Source organism: Alosa pseudoharengus, unplaced genomic scaffold (assembly GCF_046254945.1).
Source record: "Alosa pseudoharengus isolate Yale_2024_CS ecotype anadromous, Long Island Sound unplaced genomic scaffold, YU_APseudo_1.1 YU_APseudo_1.1_scf_10, whole genome shotgun sequence".
NCBI classification, from domain to species: Eukaryota; Metazoa; Chordata; class Actinopteri; order Clupeiformes; family Clupeidae; genus Alosa; species Alosa pseudoharengus.
In genome coordinates, this window is record NW_027468565.1 from 20,450,004 (window position 1) to 20,470,501 (window position 20,498).

Consider the following 20,498-nt stretch of genomic DNA (forward strand, 5'->3'; position numbering starts at 1 on the left):
GGGATATTAGTGGCACATGAATGACAAGAAACTCATACTGTATGTGAGGAACAAAAGATTGTATGTCCACTCTGGTAGTTAACCCAGTCGATACAGTATAAAGACATCAGCTTTGCCTTGCTGTGGAATAGCCTCGTTCACACAATTTCATTGTACAAACATTCCACACCATGTAGTAACATAACTATTGGCGGCAACCCTACACCAGCCAGCCTGACTCCTGTGCACTGCCAGTGCCAGGGCAAATGCATTGTCATGTCTAAGTTTAGCAGCAATGATTCATTGTGTGTCGCACTCACTAGTCCAAGAGTGCAGCCCATCCAGTGAATTCTGTGTCTTTTGACACCATGTGAAGAGACAACCTGGCTGAGAGAGAGGGTTGATGGTCTGCATGGAATTCACTTCATTGCACATTTTTTTTTTGAGAAAACAAAGGGATAGTTTTTGTGTGGTACCTTACCTGTTACTGATTCTCTGACATTGAGGCACTCATGATGAATATGTAAACTCCCATGTAGTTCTGTTTGATGTATCCTGTTGCCCACATTGACTAGGCCTAACACTTACAAAGTCAGCAAACCCCCCTGTCTGGGAAATTCATGTAACTTCCGTTTCTATAGACACATGACGACTGTCCCTCTCTGTGTCGTTGTCTGTCTGAAGCCAAGTGCCAGTGACATTTCTCTCAGTACCCCCCTCCCATACTGGCATTTCCTTTTAAGGGACCACTCCTGCAACCAATCAAACATGAGAAGGGCACCTGTCTTCAATAGCTTGAGCAGAATGCTGTATGTGATAATACGAGGTGATAATAGCACCCGCAATGAGACGACTCAAACAGCAAAGGTTGCTGTAGGGTTGGTTTCAGTCACCATCCTTATTCTAATAACATTCCACTGCCTCACATTACATTGAACAGCCTTTGGTTTGTAAGACTGTCAAAGGATACTTTTGCAACAGAAACAATTCAGTAGGCAAACAGAACAGCCTGGTCTACACAACAACTGATCTAGGCCAGTCTCCATAATCTTGGCTAAAGATGTGTATTTTTTCATTTGAAAACAGAAAGGGTAGCCATGTAATAGGCAACAAACATACCACATAGGCTAGCCCACACTGTATAAAAGTGCGTGTATGGTGAATTAATAGCATAATAAGGAAATGCAACAAGAAAAGGTTTAGCATCTGACACAAATCCAATGTAAATGTGTCTGCATGTCTCAAAAACAAGAGAGTTGTCGCGATGGCGAGGGTCCCGGAAACACCTTTTAACGGCATAGCGTGTGAGTTAATTTACAAAAAATGTCGACGCGTGATGTGTGTCTGGTTAGATGGCTCAAAACCAAAGATTCTAGAACAGAGCTCTGTTCTAGAATCTTTGCTCAAAAACACAGCAGTCGACCTTGGCTCCTGTCGGAAACTCGGAACCACATTCAAAACTTCCGTGCTTCGGCGCCACCTAGCCAATGAGCGCTCACCCCTTATGCCCTGCAGCGCTTGCATTGGCCAGGTTGAGTGATAACCGTGCACAGGGATTGGTCGCTGACATGCAGCGCGATGTTTGAATTGGTTCATTCAAACAGCGGTCGCCTCGGGTAGGAAGGTGCGCACAGTGGAGCTTTTTGTTTTTCAGATAGTTTAGGCTTTCATTAGATTCAGCAAGTGTAATTTAGTCTTGAAGTAAAAACGTAACTTAAATGAGAAAATAACTACATTGGATAATTATACGCTAGTAGTTGTTTTTAACTAGGCTAACTTTGGCTCCTGAAGTGAAGATTGGACGCACTAAGTTACCGATAACTCGTTTTGTGTTGTGTTGAGCTGTTACAAAAAGGTAAGGAACACATTTTCTGGCTAGCTAACCTAGCGTTAGTAATATTTCCGTAAATAACTCTGAAGCGACAATCGATGGTTGATTTATTTATCTATTTCATGAATGGAGATATTGTCGATATATTTTCCTAACGTTAGGTCTTGTGAGCACTTCGATATGGTTAAGGTTAACGTTAACTGCTAAGTTACGCAGTGATGGCTAGCACAATGTTCTCGATAGCCAGCATTACACAAGGAAACCAAACGTGACATGCAAAGTATCGTGGTAATACTAGAATTAGCAGTTACTACCGAGTGATTCAAGACCAAATTAAATTAGATTAGATTAACTTTATACCTTATATAATTAGTACTATTTCTCTTTACCGATTGTTTGCCTGTTGTCTTTGCCAGTCATTTATAACGTTAACGACAAAGTTAACATTATGTTAAGGCTGCACTCAATTTGCAGAGATGGATTTTGCACATAGTGGAGTTGAAGCTAGTGCTAAATAGTGATCTTCCTGATAGAGACGGGAGATAGCAGACGAAGGGAGGTAGCGATACGTCAGTCACAAGCAAACCCCATTTATAGAGTGGAATTTTGATAACCGAACGGCAACAATATTGACCCCATGCGCCTCGCATGGCCATTTTCTGTCATACCTCAGTGACAGGTTAACTTGGATGAGGAGCATTGACATGGTCTGCAAATCTGACCGTAGGTCATCCGATAAGCATTACTTTACGTTACACGTTTTTGCTTTTAGTTTCTTCTTGTCAAACTGCAAGAAACTCAAACTTTAGATAATTGGAAAATTACTTGGCTAACAGGTTTCACAGTTAGTCGTGTTGACATTTAATGTAATTGGGTGTGGTCCTTCTGTCTACTACTTAATAATGACACGTTTGTTGATTGACCCCTACACTTGTGATTTGGCTCTGCCCGAGCCTGTTCAACTCTGTTACTCCAAAGCAGCATCTTGTACTATACAAGGTGTGTCCCATACGCACCTTAATAGTTGATACTTGACTATTGATACTGTATACTATGCTTCCTCCAGGTAGCGAATATGACGTCAACGCTCTTGTCCCCATGCGGATTGCTGTCAGACGAGGACGAATGTGGAGCGGTGCTCGAGTCCACTGCAGCAGACCTCGGAAGTCTGCTACGTCCTCAGCCTCCGCTACCCGAAATTTCCCTCATTGCTCCCACCATAGAACCCTGCACGCCCGCAAGACAGGTAAGTTTAACTGGTACCACTGCCCTACATCTCATATCTACTCAGTGTGACCATACAAGATAAGGGAGAGGGAGGTATTTGTACCTGTTGTCTAAGCTGTGAGATGGTATAACAACTGAATATGTTTGTTTACTGGAACAAAATGACACACACCTGATGTGTGGTTACCATGCTCTGGCCTCTCCTCCCTCCCCTCCTCCTTCTCTTCCCTCCTCTACCTCCTTCTACCACCTTCTCCTACCACACTTTTTTTAGTACCTACAATGTAGGCACTCCTGTCCTGTTACTACTGTAGTATTGACAGATTCAGTGGCAATTCAAAGCTAAGGTCTCCTGCAGTGTAGTTTAAATGTTATTCTATTGGAGTCACTTTGGATAAAAGGGTCTGCCAAATTAATAAATGTAAATGAGATGAGGCCTTATGGCTGTAGGTGGGTGTTAAAGGGACACCAGGCAACGTTTTCATGTTAATTACTCATCTTTGTAAGTCGGTATATGGTTAAATGACTCGTTACAGGGCGAATGAAGACTCTCTCGCCTGCCCCTACTGCCTGTAGGAAGAATATCCCGCTTGCAAGTTCAGTGTATCCTACCCGCCGACCGAAGCAGGCAGGCTAACGAAACGCTAGAGATTGTTGCAAATGTGTGTATAATGGCAGAGCCGGCGAAGAAGCAGCGAAAACCCTTGACAGAAGACGCAAAGAAAAGGAAAAGAGCTTCAGACCGAGTGAGGGGGAGTTTCGTAGAGAAAAAGCATCAGGCTTGCCTGGTGTCCCTTTAAATATATATATATTTTTCTTTTAGTAGGTAAATGACTGCCTTTAATGAATTCTCTCTTGCTCAGTCACCCTAGGCTATCCTTTTATTTATTGGTCTGTTTATTTTGAGACATTACCAGTTTGTTACATAGCTTGCAGTCATGCCTTCACAATGAAGGCCACTGTCACACAATACATCACTCTGAACTTTCTCCTGGAGGCCATGCTGCTTTAGCCAAACTGTTTGCTTACTCTTTTTTTTCACACATCGTTGTTTATGTACTTTCATTCATGTGGTGTTGCATTCGCACAGACAAAACAAGGGCCCTATTATGTCCTAGTTCTGGCTTTTGGACTGTTAAAAAAGACTCTGTGTGTGTTTGAGTCTGTGTGTCTTTTCAGATTTCATCATTTCGTCATCAATTCCACGTGTATTAACATCACTTTAGAACATACATGTCTGCAGCATATACCAATTGACGGTTTTATAACTAGCATTTAAAGATAAAGCAAGAGGACCCATAATCAGCACATACAAATCGGAAGTACGTTCGACCAGAATTTTTAATGTTATGTGAGCAGATAGACCAGATTATAATGCCCTCTGCTCTGCCTGCTCTCAGGGACAAGGGGCAACGATTAAACACTCTTCATTGTTCTTTTGTCCCCCCCCCCTTATCACAATTCACCTTTTTACAAAAGTAGCACTACAGAAACGTGCAACACTGCTTGCTCCGCGGCACAGCCGGTTCATTGATAAACTGATGTATAGGTCGGTCAGACCTAATTTACCCATTTTCCTAATTTACCCATTTACTGTCCCCTCCTTTCTGTGTTGCGTTTTGTTGTGCTCGGCAGTGGCTCAGGAGGTAAAGGAGTCGTTCAAGCCCAGGTTCTCCCGACCCTGTTGAAGTGTCCTTGAGCAAGACACTTAACCCCAGTGCTCCCGATGAGCAGGTTGGGGCCTTGCATGGCTGCCTCCGCCATTGGTGTGTGAATGGGTGGATGTGAGGCATGATAATGTAAAGCGCTTTGGGTGCTTTCAGGAGCTGAAAAAAAGCACTATATAAATGCAGTCCATTTACCAATTACCATTTGTGCTGCGCAGGGTAAGGCTGCGGTGGAGCGGAAGGGGAGTGCAGACGAGGCCTCGGAGAAGCTGAAGGTGTTCCTGCGCATCAGACCCCTCACCCAGGCAGAAAAGGACCGAGGAGAGGAGCAGGTGAGACACCAGAGGGCAGCGCCTGTGTGCTGCTGCTGAATGGCAGGGCATGGAGTTTTATTTTATGTACAGAAGGGACTCGCTCGCACACTCTCTGTGCTCCAAAGTAAATGTATTTAAATGTGTGTAATTTTCGTTTCAGCACCAGAAACCTTATTTAGGTGCTCTCCTGAAGAAGGCGTTGGAAGCCAAAACATGAACTAGAATACATAAGAGCATGTGCGAGTTCCCTCTGTTCATATGCAGCACCACACTTTGGTGTGCATGCACAAGCAGCTTGGGTATTTTCTCAAAGGAATTGTTTGGATATACTGTATGCACTTAAGTCCATATTCATGCCAGGCACTGGGGACAATTTTTCTGAATCCTAGAATACCTCTTGTTTCCGTAAGACTGTCAATGACACCTGTGGACAGATGCTAACAATGTTTCTCACTGAAAAAACAGTTTCCCTACAGTGACAATAAAGTACCTAGCTAACTTTAAGACAGCTGCCACAACATTAACTGCTACCGATGCCGTGTATATGAATGGTGGTGGTATGTTCATGATATCTCCTAAGAGGGTCAGCAGGGCAATGCTGATTCTGTGTTCTGCGGGGTTTTTTTCCGGCTGGCCACTGGTTCAGGGGTGTGTGAGCATGCAGGGGGACGAGACTCTATTGCTGAAAGCGCCCAAAGACTCCCACAACATGAGAAATGCTGAGAGGGGAGTCACGCAGAGCATGCACAAGTTCAGCTTCACTCAGGTATCATGCTATTACACACACATAGACACAGATACAATCAATCTGGTTGGCTGGTGAGTGACCATGAATGTGCCTGTGCTGCTCTGCAGATCTGTGGATCAGAGACGGGTCAGCAAGAGTTCTACAACCGCACCATGAGAGAGATGGTCCGGGACGTGCTGCAGGGCGAGAACCGGCTTCTGTACACCTACGGAGTCACTAACTCGGGCAAAACATACACCATACAAGGTCAGTGGCTGTCCCTAAAACTACATATCCGATCAAAGAATATCCCATTAGGAGAGAGACGGACAAAGAAATGTCATAGGAAAGTAGAACAAACCATCAGTTACCTCAGTGAGATATTGTTCCAGCCAGTTAATAAAATATCTTTAATATAAACGACTATCAGCAAGCAGATATGTCTGACTTTTCCCAAGCTTTTGAGAGTACTGCCCCACCATGATACTTTTTTCACTGCATGCTGTATATTATTGCACTGTTGTGTGGTTTACATATGATTTACGTGTCACCTTCCATGTGCAGGTTTGGGCTCAGAGGCTGGCCTGTTGCCGCGGGCATTGGTGTCGGTGTTCCTGAAGCTGTCGGGTCGGCTCTATCCGGCCATGGACCTGAAACCTGTCTTGTGCCAGGAGGTGCGCAGACTGGACACCAATGAGGTCAAAGTGGAGAGCATCCGCAAAGCCGCGCTTCTGAATGAGGTGAGGGAAGAGGGGGAGTGTCGGAGGGCTGGGGTCACACGAGATTAAACCACACCAAACTATTTATGCTGTAACAGCCGGGCAACACCGGGAGCACATCTGAAGCGATCTGTTCACGGAGCGTAACAATTGTTTTAGAAGATTTTTTGAATGTGAGCCTGGTGTAGCCAGTCTGGTTCCATTGACTAGAGGGAGGTATGATGATTCAGTTGCACATGGTGTAGCCCCGCTTTAATGGTTCTTTAATGGTCATTCCTATCAGTTACCCCAATGTTTTAGCAGATAGCAGATTACAGTCCTGTCAGATGTAATTTATGGTGGCAAAGGATCCAAAGATGTAGTAGCCAGTAGTTTTTAAAAAGTTTGGATTTAAATTCAGGATGTGTGTGAGTTTGAAGTCAGTCTGAGTTCGCCTGCCCTCGTGTTTAACGTGTGTGTTTGTGTGACAGGATGACTGCTCGACATCTCGTCTGCGTAAAGACGCCAGCATGAGCTACGACAGTGGCATTGGAGGCCTCTCCACCACCAGCCATATCGCCACCCAGCTGGAGGGTAAGAAAGCATTTGGGGGGGAGGGCATTCAGACAAGAGCTGGTTGAGGCCCCGTCCACACGGAGACGCTTTTTGGGTTAAACGCACCGGTTTTGCTTCGTCTTGGCCGATCGTCCAAACGAATCCTGTAAACGCACTGCCCGAAACCGCACTTTTTTGAAACCTGGTCCCAGGGTGGAAAAATCTGAAACCGTAGCCCTTGTGAGTTCGTTTGGACAGCGAGAGAAATAGTCAGGAGTTATTAGGGAAGTGCGGTGTAAGTTTAAATTAATTTGTGCGTAGTGCCGGTGTCATTCATTTATTTTACATGTCTTACAACATAAATAAATGCATTCATAGTCTAGTGAAGTCAGATATGAGCATACAAAGATGCTTAGAACTCATGTTAAGTCTATGGTAGATGCGCACTAAATGCGAATGCGCAATTTGATGCAGGCAAACGTATCGACTGTTACTAACGAAGGTATTATAGCAATATTATAAATGTGGCGACGGAATAGCCTAGAACTTGGGTAGGCCTAGCGTTTAGTAGCCTATCCACTTGCGGTGATAGCCAAAACTAATGTGAATCGCGGACTGTCCTACAACCAAAGAAAGTAAAGGAGATTATTTGTACCTGCGTTAGCCAAATAAAGGACAGGACTGCACCCTTCACAAACCGTAAAAATGAAGTTTATTAGTTTTACAGTTGACAGTTCACTATAAGTCCACACAAACAATTTTGGTTTCCTTGCACTAGCCATTTTTGTCGTAGTAGCCTACTCTGTCTGTTTGTATAGCCTACAGCGCGCAAGCTTTGGTCAATTTCTGTAACAAACAGTGGCATCTATAGGCCTGGGATATGAAGTGTCGTGTTGAGATGGATCCGTTTGGACGCAAATATTCTTGTTACGGTTCCAGGGAAGATGGAGGAAAAAAAGATTGGTTTGGTATGTGTGGACTAGGCCTGAGTTTGTCTAAATGGGGGGGGGGGGTTTGAGCTGGTTGAGTTCGTCTAAATGTGGATTCCCTGATACAGGATTTGATTACATTGAAATATTTAAAGGAACCATATGTAAGAAATGTATTTCAATTAATCATAAAATGGCCCTGATATGTCACTAGACATTAAGGAATCATGTTCATTTCAAATACTTATATCACTGACAACAGTAGTCCGGCCAGGATATTGTCATTTAAAAAGTGAAGTCGCAGCCCTCAACTGATGTTGTGTTTTGTCATGTCATGTTGTGTTGGGTTTTGGCCTGATGCGCCACCCTCCACCTATCCACTAATCACAAAGTCAGTAGTGGTTTGGCATCCGGGTTGCAGGGCTCCAGAGTGCGACCAATTTGGTCGCATATGCGACCTAATTTTTCAAAAGTGCGACTAAAAAAAATCGGAGGTCGCACCGGTGCGATCAGCTATTAGAGAGGAAAACGTGTCCGCATTGAAACTCTACCTTTGGTTCAATAACAGACACATATTTGGCCAATATCGTGGTTTAAACAAATCACAGATAGTGAAGGGCGGGACCTCCCCTCTGATTGGCCGTGGCCCAGTGCCTGTGTGTAAATTTGAAAATACGTACGTGCTGCAGAGAGAGAGAGAGGTCAGTGACCCGTCAGATAAACAGTGTGGATGTAGTTGTAGATGTGCATTACAGTGTGGTCACATAGGCCGAGATAAATGTCCCCTCTCCCCACTGCCTTTCGGCGGCTGGCAGCAGCAAACCGATTAGACGAGCCCGAGATGATGATCAAGTTTATTGTTGCCTACAATAGACCTAGTGAAACTTACCTTCACCAAGTTCAGTCCGAAATAATTATTCATCAGAAAAATAGTTTGAACGTAAACCCGACGTACAGGAATGCCATTTGCACCAAATTTATAGGAGTCATTGCAGATTAAAAGACGTCTTAAAATTGCGAACAATGCATACAAGGCCTTCCCGAACGACAGAGATACAGATATCGCCGAAAAGGAGTGCGTCATTGACCGCAGTTACATGCAGGGAGTAACCCGGTTTTCAACAGCAATACTCGTTTTGCGCGAGAGTTGTGTAAACTCATTCTGATGGCATCAATCAATTCAATCCGGTATTTGGCGCAAACCGAATATCTCTGCTACATTTAAAGCCCGAATATTCCCTGCATGTATAACTGTGGTCATTGTGTACGGTGAATTGAATGGACACATTTAGATCGAGCATGGCAAGTCATTGCAATAGCCTATAATAATAGGCCTACCATTTCGTTACTGCATTAACCATAGTGATGTTCTTATTGAAAATTTAAAAATACTAAAATTAAAAAGTAAATTGCATTGTGGGGCTGTCAAATGATTATTGCAATCATCATTGAAAAATCACATAAAAATCCTCCAGGCTACTTGGAACATCTCTTTAAATTGTGCTCAAATACATTTCTATGGTAGTGTTAATTTTGTCACCTATTTTTAATTTAGTCTTAGTCTTAGTCTTGTGACAAAATGTCCATTTTAGTCTTTGTCATATTTAGTCATACAAATATCATTTTTGTTAGTCAAGTTTTAGTCGACTAAAAGTCTCATCATTTTAGTCTAGTTTTAGTCAAAAGAAAACTAAAGGTATCTTAGTCTTAGTCAGTTTTAGTCAAAACATTTTAGTCTTCTTTTTTTATAACAAATTATTTCTGATTACCATTTGAGTCAAATAGTGTTTTACACATCTCAATTTTCCAACAATATTGTGTGTCCACAGGGCTACTCGTCTGTTATAATTACTCATTCTGATTTTTTGTCAGTCAGTACGTTTACATGCACAGGTAAGTCAAGCTACAGTTATAGCTCGGCTGGGATTTGACCATGGACTTGACTGGACCACTGTCATGATATTCGTAGACCAGTGTTTCTCAATGTGTAGTCCGGGGACTACTGGTGGTCCGAAAGCTATCCCACGTGGTCTGCGAGCAGACGTGGTAAAATATAATATAGATGAGTTGTTTGCAATATTGAACCAACTTGTATGTAAATCCAAACAGTTCTGCAACACTGTCTATGTATGCCAGTTTAAATCATACAGTATGAATCCTCTGACACAATAAGCAAAGTGCAAAGACAATAAGCAAGGTGGTTCAGTGAGTAGGCCTATTGTGTAGACTAATATACTGTTGAAGTAGGTCTAATTTTGTATTCATTTTTTGTTAGCTAAGTAGTTAAGTAGTCCTTTGTCTGAAAAAGTTTGAGCTAACATTATAGCTAACATTACATGCTGAACATTTTCGTATGGACATTCTGGGGGATGTTAATTTGTATGAGAGAAGCTTCAACTTCTGGGTATGTAGCATTGTGGCATAAAGCTTAGGTAGTTAGCTTGCTAACTCTGGCAGAAATCTCCGGTGTTCTTGTTCCATGTACAGGAAATCTGTTGAGCATAAACGCATTCGGAATATTTTGAAAACGTAACAGCTAGATATTCTGCCTTCTCATTTTGTAGACGAAAATGAAGAGAGATTTTATCTTAGTTTTTATTTCATGCAAAACATGTTAGTCTCGTCTTTTTTAGTCAACAATAATGTATCTTAAGATAGTCTTAGTCAGTGTCTCAGGACATTAATGGCGTCTCGTCATCGTCTCGTCTTAGTCATGAAAAAAAAGGTTGTTGACGAACATATTTCCTCTCGTCTCGTCTGACGAAATTAACTCTATTCTATGGAAGATGCTAGCATGGCGAGCTGGTTTAGCCAAGGTCTAAAGATCATGAAGGATAGTATGTAAGACATTGAGCCATGAGATTTGAAGCCCTTAAAAGACGTGCACTGTTAATTACAGTGCATGAAAATGCACTGTACTGTTCTTCCTAGGCTTCTTCTTATTCTTATTCTTCTTCTTCTTCTAACGCGCTTAATACAGCTTCAACCGTTTAACGTAGAAACTTCATTCAAACTGCGTTGCGTAGGTCTTACTTATGACATGGGTGCTATGTATTTTTCATCTTTGTAACTTTTATACTTTTTAAACTATTAATTAAAAACTAATCAAAATTTCCCCATTGACTTAACATTATGATTATGACATCACAATACAGCCGTTAAGCAATTAGAATCCTATGGCAGGTGTTCGGGCCACCTGGATCAACTGCCAGTTTCAGGCTTTAAGCATACAAACTGGCCCTATTAAGACTACACATCCTGTTCAACTGCTTCCTCTGCCAAAAACTGTTTCAAAATAAAAGTCCTCACTACAATATTTCACTGTTAAACAATTTAACCCTTAAAACTACTGAACTTTTTAACTGTTCAGCCATTGTAACTGTTACTTGTCATCAACTATGACTCCTACCCACTGTAGCTAGTTAGCATGGTTAGCATAGTTAGCATGTTAGCATGCTAGCATGCTAGTTAGCATTTTTTACAAAACTGCTAAAAATGATTACCTAAGTTAGCTAAGTCACATGGTTAGCATAGTTAGCATGCTAACATGTTAGCATGCTAGTTAGCATTTTTTACAAAACTACTAAAAATGATTAGCTAAGTTAGCTAAGTCACATGGTTAGCATAGTTAGCATGCTAACATGTTAGCATGCTAGTTAGCATTTTTTACAAAACTGCTAAAAATGATTAGCTAAGTTAGCTAAGTCATATGGTTAGCATAGTTAGCATGCTAGCATGTTAGCATGCTAGTTAGCATTTTTTACAAAACTGCTAAAAATGATTAGCTAAGTTAGCTAAGTCATATGGTTAGCATAGTTAGCATGCTAGCATGCTAGTTAGCATTTTTTACAAAACTGCTAAAAATGATTAGCTAAGTTAGCTAAGTCACATGGTTAGCATAGTTAGCATGCTAGCATGTTAGCATGCTAGTTAGCATTTTTTACAAAACTGCTAAAAATGATTAGCTAAGTTAGCTAAGTCACATGGTTAGCATAGTTAGCATGCTAGCATGCTAGTTAGCAGTTTTTTACAAAACTGCTAAAAATGATTAGCTAAGTTAGCTAAGTCACATAGTTAGCATGCTAGCATGTTAGCATGCTAGTTAGCATTTTTTACAAAACTGCTAAAAATGATTAGCTAAGTTAGCTAAGTCACATGGTTAGCATAGTTAGCATGCTAACATGTTAGCATGCTAGTTAGCATTTTTTATAAAACTGCTAAAAATGATTAGCTAAGTTAGCTAAGTCACATGGTTAGCATAGTTAGCATGCTAACATGTTAGCATGCTAGTTAGCATAGTTAGCAAAACTGCTAAAAATGATTAGCTAGATTAGCTAAGTCACATGGTTAACATAGTTAGCATGTTAGCATTGCTAACTACTAAAAATGCATTAGCTAAGTTAACTAAGTTAAGTATTGTCCACCTATTTAACCGTTCAATCATTCCAACTTTATTAAACCTTATCTTCCAAGCAAATCATTTAACCATATAAACTATCCACCTATTTAACTGTTCAGTCACTCCAACTATATTAAACCTCATCTACCTAGCAACCAATATAGTTTGTTTTTACTCTGTATGATATTTTACATCATATTTTTTGCATTTTCATGCACTGTATTTCCTTCAGGAAATGCTTTTCTAGTTTACTCACTGTTATTTTTATTTAATTAATCTTGATATGTTTTAAGTTTACATTTCAGCTCAGTGAAGCACTTAAAGCACCAACACTTCATTAAGTTACTTTTCTTGTAGAATTGTAAATCATAAGTCATAGGACAACCTAGGACAGTAATTAAGGGAAAAAAGTAAACCTGCTGCGGTGTTAAATGCAATGTGGTTGAAAATTTGGGTGCACCTAACTTTTGTGCTGGTGCACCTAAGGAAAAAAAAGTTAGGCGCACCAGTGCAACCAGTGCAAAAAGTTAGTCTGGAGCCCTGGGGTTGGCAACCTCGATTCAGGGGGGAGGGGGACGGGATACACCTCTCTACAGTAATTTGAAAGTGATTGCAGTACCAATTTTGGCCACAATCTTACATATGGTTCCTTTAACCTTGTGGAAATCTGGGGCTAGTTTGCCATAAACATGGATTAAGCCCAGCCCTACACAAAATGAAAGCTTAAATGGAAATCTTCAGTGAAAAAAAAAAAAAACTTTTAGTCTAGGATTAGGCTGATTTGGGTTAGGGTCTTTTGCCGGAACCATGACTGATTTGCATGCCAAGACAGCAGAAGCACCATTTTTAAAAATCTCTGTGAAAATAATTCAGCTTCTGTTTAAATTTGCTTAACATAAAAACGGCATGAGAAGGCTGCAGACTGATAACTGTCATGCAACAAATGCCTTCTGGACAGATGAGAAGAAATGTTATTAACAATACTGATTCTTTTTTTAAATGCTTTCTGATACCATGAACTAGTTTGTCAATACACCTCAGTAGTTAGTAACTAAATTGCAATGCTGTCTGTTTCATTACTCTATGGTATTGTAATCATTGGGCTACTAATGTGTATTAAGTCATCTCAGAGTTCCTACTGTGTGTGAACGCAAAAACAAAAGAAAAACCCTAGGAACTGTGTAGTTCTAGGGGTAGCCTCTCCAGTTAGTAGTGGTCAGTGGAGGGGTCTTGCTTCGACCTGAAGGGACTTGATAATGACCAGCGTTCTATACATTATCCCTCTTATTATACAGCTACTTGCCGAAAAGAAAAAATAAACTCCACATGATGTGTCTATTTTACATTTATTTGTTACCGTTTGGTCGTGGCTTTTGCTGAGAAACAAATAAGGCCTATTCACACCAAGAACGATAACTATAACCATAACGAAAGCGTTAGCGAAACGACATAAAAGCGTTCACACTGAACAACGATAAGCAAAGTCTCTCCTTGTGTTAATGAATGTGAAGGTTAAAATTTAATGGGTTCTGATTGGCTATTAGCTTTTTATCATTCTGAAAATCGCTCTGAAAGTGATCCCCAACGATATAGTTCTTCATTCTTCTATCGTTCTTGTCGTTATCGTTATAGTTTATGTGTGAACGTCGTCATTCATATTAACGAGAACAATATTTATTTATAGTTATCGTTATCGTTCTTGGTGTGACTGGGCCTTTAGTTTGCAACACAGAACTTGAACTTGAATAAAACATTCTTTAGAACATTGCTGATCAACCATCTGCTTTCACTTTTGAATGAAGATCCATTGCAAGAAGTGACCGGACTACTTGCGGAGTGATATGAAAGACGTGAATCAGAAGCACAAAACCCGTTGCCATTGACAGCGGTCATTATATGTTTCAGCAGTCATTACATGGTGCATATTTGACCGCAGAACATTGGGAAATCCCTTTCAAGTCAATGGAGCGTTCTAGTATCCTTATAATAAATATATATAATGAATTGATCTGTTTGCCTGTGGACAGACCAATTATCTTTGAGGGAAAAAAGGGGAATACTTAAATAGTACTGTTCTGTGTAATAATATTGCAGTGTTTCCCATACATTGACTTATTTGTGGTGGCCCACCACAATATCAACATTGACCACCACACAATGATTTTCCAGGTTGTACTAAATTGTGTTTAAATTTGGTTAGCATCATAACCACACTGCGCTAATTTGTAAAAAACTGCTGCATTCAAGTTAATTCTGCAAACCTACCACCACAAATAGAATTCAATTATGTGGGAAACACTGTATTGTTCTCTGTGTAATGTCTTTATCCTGTGCATGGTTGTTAATGTAATGTTTTGGTGTGTGTGTGCGTGTTGCTGGCAGATTCGGACAGCGTGTGTCTGGACGCTGATGGACTGGGCTTGAGCCGCGGGGAGGAGCTGGAGGAAGGGGTGCAGATCTCTGTGTGGGTTTCCTTTTACGAGATCTACAACGAGTTCATCTACGACCTCCTCGACACCCCACCGTCAATGTACCACCGCAAGAGAGCCACGCTCCGCCTCAGTGACGACAAGCATGGCAACCCCTACGTGAAGGGTAAACACACACACCATAAACAAATATTCAAGACATATCACAGTGTACAGATTCTTCCCACATGAAGCACAAAAACTGAAACCAACCAAACTGGCACCACATAGAAAGCAGAGTAACAACACAGCACATACCACTTCATAAGTGCTTCTCACCGTTAAGTAATTTCTCTCTCTCTCTCTCTCTCTCTCTCTCTCTCTCTGTCTGTCTGTCTGTCTGTCTGTCTGTCTGCGTATAGATCTCACTTGGATTCAGGTGCAAAGTGCAGATGAGGCCTGGAAGGTTCTGAAGGCTGGACAACGGAACCAGAGTTTTGCCAGCACACACCTGAACCACAACTCTAGCCGCAGGTACACACACATCCCTCAATAAGAACTCCATTTGTTGTGTGTACACACACACTTTTCAACCACAACTCACTGCTGCTGCAACTACACATCAACTTACCTAAATGAATGATTTCAGCTGGAAACTCACAAACACATGCAGACAGCCAAGTAATCCTCTGAATTTTGCCCTCAGCCACAGCATCTTCACCATCCGCCTGCTGCACATCCAACCCGACTCTGACTTCAAACAGGGAACACGTATCAGCGAGTAAGTACACACACACACACCTTTTGTTCTCTTGTAATAACACCTAGCAGTGTTTCCCACAGGATTGGATTCAATTTGTGGCGGTAGCTGACTTGGACAACGGGGGGTGGGGGTGGGTAGTGTATAGGTCTAATTAAGTGCCTGTCACTGCTGATGTGTGGATGCAATTCATAACGTTTTCTACATAGTTAAAATACATTTTCGTACTTCTCCTTGGGACAAGCACTTTTGAATTTTGGAAAACACTTTTCCATTTACATCGGGATTTTGCAAACATTCAGTGTCAGAGTCAATAAAATGAGCCCTTCAACGAAATTGACAAGCAGCTGTAAGTAGGCTAAGCTAGCATGCTAAATTCGACATCCAAACAGTATTCTAACGTTAGCTTTGAGATACTGCTTGATTGCATAACTTAACTTAGTTTAGTTAACTTAGTTTATGTAGCCTACTATGTTGTGATAAGATCTTAGCAGAGTTAACTTCAACGCAGCAGTTTTGAACAAATTTGCATAGTCACGATGCTAAGCGGATTTAATAGCAATTTAGCCAGACGTCTTCTATGCAATGCTTCTATGTGGCAACAACAATCCTTCAACAATCGTGAATATTTTGTTAAATGCACATGCAGAGGAGGGGCAGAGAGCGGGGGCGGGACAAGGAAAGGCTGCGTGCGTAAAAAGTGCAGCTCAATGGCAATGCAAGGATTTGATCTTATATTTAATTTAAATTAAATTAAACATAGAATATTTATGTGTGGCGGCCGATTTTTATTTCGTGGCGCACCGCCACAGATTAGTCAATGTATGGGAAACACTGCATACATTCACACATATACACATTTCATGTATGTATGTATCTATTCCTTGTGTAAATTGCTGTTAGTCAGTATTCTAATCTTGCGTATGCTTCCACCTCTCTTTTGTGTGTGTGGTCAGTCTGTCTATGTGTGACTTGGCCGGTTCAGAGCGCTGTAAGGACCAGAAGAATGGAGACAGAATGAAGGAGGCCAATAACATCAACACCTCCCTACACACACTGGGACGCTGTATGACGGCACTCAGATACAATCAGAACAACAGGTACACACACAAAATTATATATACACACACAGACCATTACACACACATAAACCTGCACAAACACAGCTGTACTGTCAAACAAGACCCAGACTCTCTTCTCTCCTACTTAGGTCTCGAGCCCCTCAGGTGGTTCCGTTCCGTGACAGCAAGCTGACGCGGGTGCTGCAGAACTTCTTCACGGGTCTGGGCCGCTCCATCATGGTGGTCAACATCAACCCTTGTGCTTCCACCTACGACGAGACGCTGCAGGCTCTCAAGTTCTCCGCCATTGCAACACAGGTACTGCCCCGGTCTGTTTCTCTCAGTCCATACGCACTGCTGTCAGATACAACCAATAGACACTCGTATACACACACACACAGTCACACATAGTGCAGTAGTTTCCTACACACATCCTGCAGACTGCATTACAGCTCTATGAAAGAAGTGGAATTATGGAAGCATGAATACACACTCATTAACATACTCTAATATGGAGTTCCTCTACCTGGAAGAGCAGCTTGGATTGTGTACATTTGTGTCAGCGTAACTGTGTGTGTGTGTGTGTGTGTGTAGCTGGTCCATGGCCCCTCCACTAAGACACGTGTGGCGTACATCCTGTCACTGCTGCGCGAGCAGCAAGATGGAGGAGCTGCCAATGAGAGCAGCCTGCTGGAGGATGACAGTGACAACGAAGGAGACATCACCATGTTGGACTCCGACGTAAGTCTGTGTGTGTGTGTGTGTGTTCACCATGATTGTTTCAGGTGTAAGCTTGTGGATCTAAGTATTTTAGTTAGAATAAGACAATTGAAGCAGAGGTCTGTTAATGCAAATGTGTATGTGTTATCATGTGTCTAGGCAGTGCTGCAGGCGAGAGACATGCTCAAATGTTTTCATGTCTTCAGTGCTTCGTTTTATATCCTCTACTACTAGTACTATTCACAGATGCAGCGGTAAATCCTAGCTAAGGTCTCCTCTAGCTCAGATGCAGCGGTAAATCCTAGCTAAGGTCTCCTGTAGCTCAGATGCAGCGGTAAATCCTAGCTAAGGTCTCCTCTGCACTCTAGCTCAGATGCAGCGGTAAATCCTAGCTAAGGTCTCCTCTAGCTCAGATGCAGTGGTAAATCCTAGCTAAGGTGCATTGTTGCTTAAATGTTTATATATTCTATTGTTGTAGCTTAAATGTTATTCTATTGCTAAGTCGCTTTGGCTAAACGCGTCTGCGAAATTAACACATAAATGATGAGCCTACTGATGCACGTTTGTGTGTGGGTATAGACATTACCTCCGGTTCTAAAGGTGAAGATGACCGACGCTTTGGATAAAAATGTCTATTAAATATCACTCACAACGGCAGATTCGGGATGCTTCTGCTGCTTCACCACACCCCTATTTACACAAGGTTAACTTTGTGTCTGTGTAGGCCTTGCTGCAGGCTATAGAGGTGCTGAAGCGTGAAGTCCTGCGTCAGCGTCAGGAGAAGGCAGAGCTGGAGGCGAGCGTGAGGGAGGAGGTGTGTGCGGAGATGATGGAGGTCATCTCACGCATGCAGAGTGATTTCAGGTATACATACACACACACACACACATATTGTATACAATTCTTAAGATACTCACACATGTAAAAGAGACTGCAGTTTTTTTTTTTCCAGGCACGTGAGAGGAATCCATTCTGTTCCTATCCAGTAAATTGGTGCATTGTGAAGTATGTGCTGAAGATGTGTTTTTGTGTGTATGTGTGCATTTGTGTCTTCAGTGAAACATTAGAAACTGAGCAGACCATGATTGAGGAGCGCTATGAGAAGAAGATCGGCAACCTCCAGACCAGCCTCAAGAAATACTACAGCCAGGAGATCGAGGTACAGCTCTGTCTGTGTGTGTGTGTGTGGTGTTTGTTTGTGTGATTCCTGTCCTGTTGCAGTGAAATCAGTGCAGTGGCCCAAACCCTCTTGAACTTGTGAGGACCCACCCCCCACACTACTGACTTTGTGATAGAAGATAGGTGGAGGGTGGTGCATCAGGCCAAAACACAACATCAACATCAGTTGAGGGCTGCAACTTCACTTTTTAAATGACAATATCCTGGCCGGACTACTGATGTCAGTGATTTGAAATGAACATGATTTCTTAATGTAAAATACATTTCTTACATATGGTTCCTTTAAAGGAACGCGCCACCTAAAGTCAGTAGTAATATATGTTCTTACCTTAACTTTCACGAGTTGAGTCATACCTCTCCCGTGTCGGTACGTGCACTCAAACGCTCTGGCACGCACACAAATGTGTTAGCATGTTGCTATGCTAGCGGGCTCAGACGTAGCCATAGAGGGAGGAACATAGCAGTAATCAAACACATCCACGTTTTCCCTACTTAAATACAGTTGCACGAGTAGTTGCTAAAAATGTGTAAGGTCACACAACATGAAATGTGGCGATTTTCCAAGCGAATAAACAGGAGAACTACAATGTGTGGCGCAATAGCACTTGGGAGTACTTCAACGTTAGCGTAGTAATATTAATTGTAGATCCTATCCACCACAGAGTTTAGAATCCATGCTTGATTGACCCCTCAGCCTCCCCCTCCCCTCTGAGCGAAAGAGGCACACACACTAGAGATGCGCGGATGGGCTATTATTTCAACCGTAACTGCATAGCAAAACTTCATCCATCCGCACCAAAGTTTTTTGACCAATTTTCAAAACCGCACCCACCCGCCATCCGCTGGTTGTTTTAATGTATATGGGTGATGTGGCGCTGCTGACGTGAGGCTAGAAAGCTCTTGCCTGTTCTAGAAAGATCCAATACAGCAAATATAAAAGGCTAAAGTCCTACATTGGCTATGTTGTAGCCTATCCCCAGAATAACAGCAGCAAACTCAGTCTCTGTCTCGCAAAACAGTCTCCAAATAAATCGGCCTGTAGCCTACAATTTTATCATTGTAATAAAAAACGCAATTTGGCACATAATTTCAACATGCTGCTATCTAGCCTACTAATTAATGCCTATTGTACTTTATTTTTTGCAAAAAGAAAGAAATCCTTGATAAAATAATAAGTCATTCACATTATAGGCTACTTTACGCACTGTTGTGTCAGGGTGACACTATGACAAGCCTGTTCTGAAGACTCTCATTCATTTTGAGTGCATGGGAAGAGAGCGCAATTCATTTTATACCAGCAGGCCAATCGGACAAACTATGGCGCCTCGATATTAAAGAAACAACTCTATTCATTCCGAAAGTCCACCGCACAACAGTGCAACGTGCATGTTCACATTTTTAGTAACACCGCCAAACTTGCTTGCTTGACTTACACATCTAAGTTTTCCGACTATTTTTCTTACCTTCTTTTTTCCGCTGTGGATGTTATTGAGCTTGTAGAAGTTTTAGCTCTTACGTTCTGAACATCTCGCACTGCCATTGCCCGATGTCATTTCTGAGTCATATCACTCCATAATCCAGTGGTTCTCAAACTTTTTCTTTCATTCCCCACTTTGATCAAGGGGGCATTTTCGAGCCCCACCTGTCCATCATCGCTCTAAGAAAGTGCATCAAGCTTAAAATCGTCAAATTTATTGAAATAACAACAAGTTCTAAATATGTCCTTCAGCAGATTTAAAATCAGCTGGTGCTGCAGATATAATATAAATAAATACATAATGTGTCACTGTAAATTAAACACACATATTTCTGTTTTCCAGCAACATGTTAGCAAGCACAGGCCAATATTTTACAGCATTGCAGGCTACAATATATTCAATGAAATAGCCTACCAACATTATTACTGCATTAAATGAATTCATAATCCAGTCATACTGAGCACTGCTGGTTGGGAAATATTTTTGAAATAAACTTTGCAGGGATGTGATGTAGGCCTACTGTTTAATACATGGGATACATGGGATTTCACTCAGATTCTCAAAGG

The 20,498-nt window shown here is 41.7% G+C and overlaps 2 protein-coding genes across 2 annotated transcripts in view; one reads left to right on the plus strand and one right to left on the minus strand.

The window, feature by feature from the left end:
• LOC143103338 (SH3 domain-containing kinase-binding protein 1) overlaps window positions 1–593 on the minus strand; it is a 113,779-nt gene extending 113,186 nt beyond the window's left edge. Inside the window, exons 1-2 of the mRNA XM_076267176.1 lie at window positions 461–593; window positions 300–366 (exon numbers count right to left, since the gene is read on the minus strand). The gene's annotated coding sequence lies outside the window, so the exon portion shown is untranslated. The remainder of the gene's footprint in view (window positions 1–299; window positions 367–460) is intronic.
• Window positions 594–1,596: 1,003 nt separating this feature from the next.
• The window catches only part of kif20a (kinesin family member 20A), a 28,738-nt gene continuing 9,836 nt past the window's right edge, over window positions 1,597–20,498 (plus strand). Inside the window, exons 1-15 of the mRNA XM_076267195.1 lie at window positions 1,597–1,834; window positions 2,877–3,056; window positions 4,923–5,036; window positions 5,665–5,784; window positions 5,874–6,012; window positions 6,310–6,485; window positions 6,935–7,037; window positions 14,709–14,921; window positions 15,157–15,268; window positions 15,441–15,515; window positions 16,451–16,594; window positions 16,705–16,873; window positions 17,150–17,296; window positions 18,000–18,139; window positions 18,332–18,434. Of these exons, the coding sequence (XP_076123310.1) occupies window positions 2,886–3,056; window positions 4,923–5,036; window positions 5,665–5,784; window positions 5,874–6,012; window positions 6,310–6,485; window positions 6,935–7,037; window positions 14,709–14,921; window positions 15,157–15,268; window positions 15,441–15,515; window positions 16,451–16,594; window positions 16,705–16,873; window positions 17,150–17,296; window positions 18,000–18,139; window positions 18,332–18,434 (1,926 nt within the window). The 5' untranslated portion in view covers window positions 1,597–1,834; window positions 2,877–2,885. The remainder of the gene's footprint in view (window positions 1,835–2,876; window positions 3,057–4,922; window positions 5,037–5,664; window positions 5,785–5,873; window positions 6,013–6,309; window positions 6,486–6,934; window positions 7,038–14,708; window positions 14,922–15,156; window positions 15,269–15,440; window positions 15,516–16,450; window positions 16,595–16,704; window positions 16,874–17,149; window positions 17,297–17,999; window positions 18,140–18,331; window positions 18,435–20,498) is intronic.